This window comes from Cucumis sativus, chromosome 4 (assembly GCF_000004075.3).
Source record: "Cucumis sativus cultivar 9930 chromosome 4, Cucumber_9930_V3, whole genome shotgun sequence".
In the NCBI taxonomy this organism is placed as follows: domain Eukaryota; kingdom Viridiplantae; phylum Streptophyta; class Magnoliopsida; order Cucurbitales; family Cucurbitaceae; genus Cucumis; species Cucumis sativus.
In genome coordinates, this window is record NC_026658.2 from 1,789,776 (window position 1) to 1,794,529 (window position 4,754).

The window sequence follows — 4,754 nt, forward strand, 5'->3', positions numbered from 1 at the left end:
TATTTTACCCCTTCTTTGATGGGCTGAATTAATGTATTTGGTAATCATTCTTTCGATCTAAGTAATATAAGAAATGTTGTAATTAATACTAAATATTATATTTAAAAGGTAGTTTTAAGATAATTATTATGTTACAAATAGTATATGTTATATGGTGATGTATTTTAGTTGAATTATTTAATACTAACTTGTAGAGTCAAATGGTAAAACACTCACGAAGAAAACGTTTGGAGTAAGAACTGAAATTGTATCATTTCACTTATTTGACCATTTCTCTCAACTCTTTTGGTCAAAGGATAGAAATTCGACTTTGAAATGATAAAAAAAAAAAGAGTAAACATCAAAACTTATAAAATCTTTACTATAATTTAAAAGAGTGGGAAAAGAAATGAGTATAAGTTTGTGTAGGTGGCACGTGGAAATCAATTATAAAACAAAGATGAATCCAAAACGTATTTAAAAAATTAATTATTTTCAATAATTAATAATTTAAGTACTAATCACCTTTATAATAAAACTTATCCAACCATCTTTACACAAGCCACGTGTAAATCTTTGTTCCCCGGTGGCCCACCAATCCAACTATAAAATTAAATATTTGTCAAACCCTTTTTATTTTATTTTCTTTTTCTATAAATAAGAAAAGTTTCTAAACATAACCTTAGAAGAGAAGGAAGTAAGAGAAAGGCTTAAATTAAAATTTCCATATTTTCTATAATAATAATAATAATAATAATAATAATAATAATAATAATAAAAGAAGTGAACAATAAAAGTAGGATTAAATTGAAGATTTATATTGGGAGTAAAGCTGAGAGGACCAAATAATAAAATAAAAGTAAAAGAGGGGTGATAGGAAAATATGAAAATAAAAAAGAAAGAAAAAGAGAATTCGTCACTATCATAAAGATTTGTCATAAGATATATTTTTCATGGAAGGGGAGGTGAAATGACGAAAAGGGGTATGAAAGATGGAACGGCAGATCTGCTGCTGCTAGTTCATCCCCCATTTTCGATTGGGATCAGGATATTCTGCCGCTACCGGCCAAACCTCCAGTTGAGATCAACAACAATCTTCAATTTCTCCTTGTACCCACCGATCAAACTTTCCTATTAGGGTTTTTTTTTTTTTTGTTTGTCCCTTTTTCTTTTCTGGGTTCTTCTCCGCTCCACGAAGAAATGGTCTGTTCCAAGTCCACAACAGGGGAGACCGTCCCCTGTGATTTCTGTAACGACCAAGTTGCGATTCTCTACTGTAGAGCCGACTCTGCTAAGCTTTGTTTGTTCTGCGACAAGCATGTTCACTCTGCCAATTTACTCTCTCGGAAGCATGTTCGTTCTCAGATCTGTGATAACTGTAGGTCTGAGCCGGTTTCAATTCGCTGTTCAACGGATAATCTCGTCCTCTGTCAGGAGTGTGATTGGGATGCTCATGGAAGCTGTTCGGTCTCTGCTGCCCACGATCGAACTCCGATTGAAGGTTTCACTGGCTGCCCTTCTGCACTTGAGCTTGTTTCTTTATGGGGTTTCGATCTTGGAGATAAGAAGCTGGAGGAATCTGAGATGTTGGTGCAGAATTGGGTCTGTTCACAGGATTTGGTTATGCCGATTGATTCTTGGGCTTCTAGAGCTAGTGCGACCGCCTTTAACGACCTCATTGTTCCGAATGATAACCCCTTTCTCTTTGCGAATCTGAACTGTACGGATGCTGCTTCGATGTTCAAGAAGCAGAGTCCGAGCTGTGGAAAGCATAAGCAAGTGATTTACAAGCAGTTGGTTGAGCTGCTTAAGAGGGATTTCGAAGGTGGAGACGATGTTGAGGGCGATGACACTCGAGATGGTGATGCAGGTGGGGAAGATGTTGGATTACAGAGTATGGTTCCTGAAACAACGAATGGGGATTGTTATTGGCAAGGGGATTTGGAAGGTCGTCAAATTTCAAAAGAAGATGATGGGGTTTTTGTTGGTGCTGCTCCTCCTCCATTACTGCAACAACAAGCTTCATTCACGTCTCTGCTTACGATGCCGTCCCATGTGGGTTTGAAAGATAACGAGCGCTCTGTTGATGAAACTGGTGTATGGGACAGTAGCCCAAATCGTCAAAGCACTCAAGTAATTTTTTCAATTACTTTTCCTTGTTTCTCTCTGTTTCAACTTTATCAATCTTCAGCTTTTTGTGTCATGCGCATATATATCGTAGTTTGATAACTGTAACATATCACTCTGTACCAAATATGTTTTCTTTTGTGTTTGTCCCGTTTATTCTTTTCCCCAATTCCGAGGAATTGAGTTCGTACATCGTTTGCCAGTCAATTGGTTTAACCTTCAAAAGTAGTTCAGTCATTTTCTGAGGATATGAATGGCCAGTAGATAGGCAACTGTGTTCTTTCTTCTAGACCCTCTTTCTGATTTCTGGTGATACTCCTCTTTGTTGACATGCTTGTTGTGTAGAATCAAATCCTCTTTTTTCTCCTTTTGACACAAAGTTTGGTGCATTATCTGTTCCTAATCTGGGATAGTACTTGCTTGTAGTTAATTGAAAATTCCCAGGAGTTCTGTTGTTTTCTCTTTTTGTTTGGAATCTGATTTAATATTTATCCTATAAACTCTTTCATGATAGTTAATGCTTGATGTCTCTGGTTTATCTATTTTATCATTCTCAAATGAAGCTTAAATACATGTAATGCTAATGCCTTACCACTTCTGTATCCACTTTTTCTAGATTTGGGATTTCCATTTAGGACGGTTAAGGGGACACAAAGATTCAAATACGTTTGACGACGCTTATGGCACAGGCGACATGGGATTTACCATTAAAAATTTTGGTGAGTTTTTGAAAGAAACATCCCCCACAAGCGCGAAGTTGCTAGGAGAAACCTATCAGATCAATTGCTCTAGCGTTCATGATGATATACCATCATTCAATGTAAGTCCTCCTCTGTCTTTTCTCTTCAAGCATGTTCCTTATTGTTTATTCGTGGTTCCCTTGAAGAGAATTTTCCATCTAATTGTGTTCCCCTACTTGAAGACATATCTGATATCTATATTTGAGGAGTTTCAAAGACATCATGGATGAAATTAAATTTATTTATCAAAGTATGTGAAAGTCATCTAAACTAGACCATTAGTTGTCAACTTCATCTTCCATTACAAAAGCCAGTATTGCAACTGATGCTTGGAGTTTAAATTTGCTTCCTTCTTTAGTTGAGTGATCAATATCATTGTTTGAGTGATGCGGTGTCTGTTCAGTCAATAGTTAAAGACTGATCTTCTCAAATACTTCCGCGTGATGGCTTGTTTTCCGAAAAGCCAGTATTCCATGGGGACAGATAATCTAATCTATCACTCAATTTTCTTGTACTCATCATATGGCTCTCTCCTTTTCCCTATTGAGAATCAGCTGTTGAAGATATCCTATTTACTCGAACTTGCAGAATAATGTCAACAACACAACCCTAAGTCAGGGGGCAGTAACATGCGAGAGCATCAATATGCCTAATGACAAGCTGAAAGGTGGTTCTAAAAGTTTTCAGGCGATCAAACAGCCTATTATTATAAAAGGAGATAGTATATTATCAACATCAACAACCAAGGCCGACCTGGAGCTTCTTGCACAGAACAGAGGCAATGCAATGCAGCGTTACAAGGAGAAACGAAAAACTCGAAGGTGCATATTTCATTCTCTCCTTTATAGCTAACTCACTATAGATTGTTTTCTTCTCCAAAGCTTACTGTAACCTGGAACAGGTATGATAAATACATTCGCTATGAGTCGAGGAAGGCAAGAGCGGATACAAGGAAACGGGTGAAGGGTCGATTTGTGAAGGCTAATGAGGCCCCTGTTTTTGGATGATCAGCTTCCTCCGTGGGTTGAAAGTAGCTTTGTTTTGTTTTTGCTTTTTTGGCGTTTTAGTTATGTGTGTGTATATTTTGGTATTCCTTCCACTTATATTTGTTCTAATGTTTTAACAGGTGCAAATGCACATGATGATTTAATTATCCTTTCAATTTTAGAGTTAGGTAGAGATTAATGTTATGCATTATATAAATGATGTCAATAACAATTTCATGCGTAATCTTCTAATAATCAAGTCAAGAAAGTAATTGCAATTAATTATAAATATGTAACTTCTATGTCAAGAATCTCTAACATATAGCTTAGATTATTAATTTAGTTTTGAAACTATATCTTGTAGCATTTAAATTAAAGAATACTTGTAATATTGAATTTGACATGAAACATTACTGTTTTTGACTTTTTATTAGAATATGCCTGAGTTTCTTTTTCTTTAAATTTATATTAGATGTTACTTATTTGATGTGATGATCTAAGTTTATAAGTTTAGAAGGTACATGAATGTAATTTTAGAAGGTACATGAATGTAAGAGTTTAGGAGGTACATGAATGAAAAGATTAAGACTTCCAAAGTCAAGTGCGCATTTAATTGAAAATAATAATTTAGATTAGATGACCTCTAAACAAATAGAAGTATTTATTTTTTAAAAGTACTTCGATAAACCATCAATAGAGATAAATACGTTTCATCTAAATATATTTTATGAAAGACATTATATGTATCTGTAGAAATTGATGCATAAGACTGCTTGTATGAAGTAGTTTGGATTTTGATACTCTTTTGAGGTTCTCCCATTGAGTGCATACTTCTATGTTGTTATGAAAGTTAGCTATTAAAATTGGGATGGAGAGATAGTAACCGTTTATGATCACATTTACTCAACGTTTGATCAAACAT

At 35.2% G+C, this 4,754-nt stretch overlaps 1 protein-coding gene across 1 annotated transcript; it reads left to right on the top strand.

Moving 5' to 3' along the window:
• The first annotated feature begins 896 nt into the window (after window positions 1-896).
• Window positions 897-4,121, top strand: LOC101217400 (zinc finger protein CONSTANS-LIKE 14). The gene is made up of 4 exons (XM_004152077.3): window positions 897-2,112; window positions 2,723-2,926; window positions 3,435-3,667; window positions 3,748-4,121. Exons 1-4 carry the CDS (start codon window positions 1,180-1,182, stop codon window positions 3,851-3,853), a joined length of 1,476 nt encoding a protein of 491 aa, XP_004152125.1. The 5' UTR covers window positions 897-1,179; the 3' UTR covers window positions 3,854-4,121.
• The last annotated feature ends 633 nt before the right edge of the window (window positions 4,122-4,754 follow it).

What these genes read in the sequence shown, in the direction of transcription:
- LOC101217400 (XM_004152077.3), top strand. Translation starts at nt 1,180, where the DNA reads ATGGTCTGTTCCAAGTCCACAACAGGGGAGACCGTCCCCTGTGATTTC. An exon ending in CAAATCGTCAAAGCACTCAA is followed by an intron (nt 2,113 to 2,722) that starts GTAATTTTTTCA and finishes CACTTTTTCTAG; the next exon opens with ATTTGGGATTTCCATTTAGG. An exon ending in ATGATATACCATCATTCAAT is followed by an intron (nt 2,927 to 3,434) that starts GTAAGTCCTCCT and finishes TCGAACTTGCAG; the next exon opens with AATAATGTCAACAACACAAC.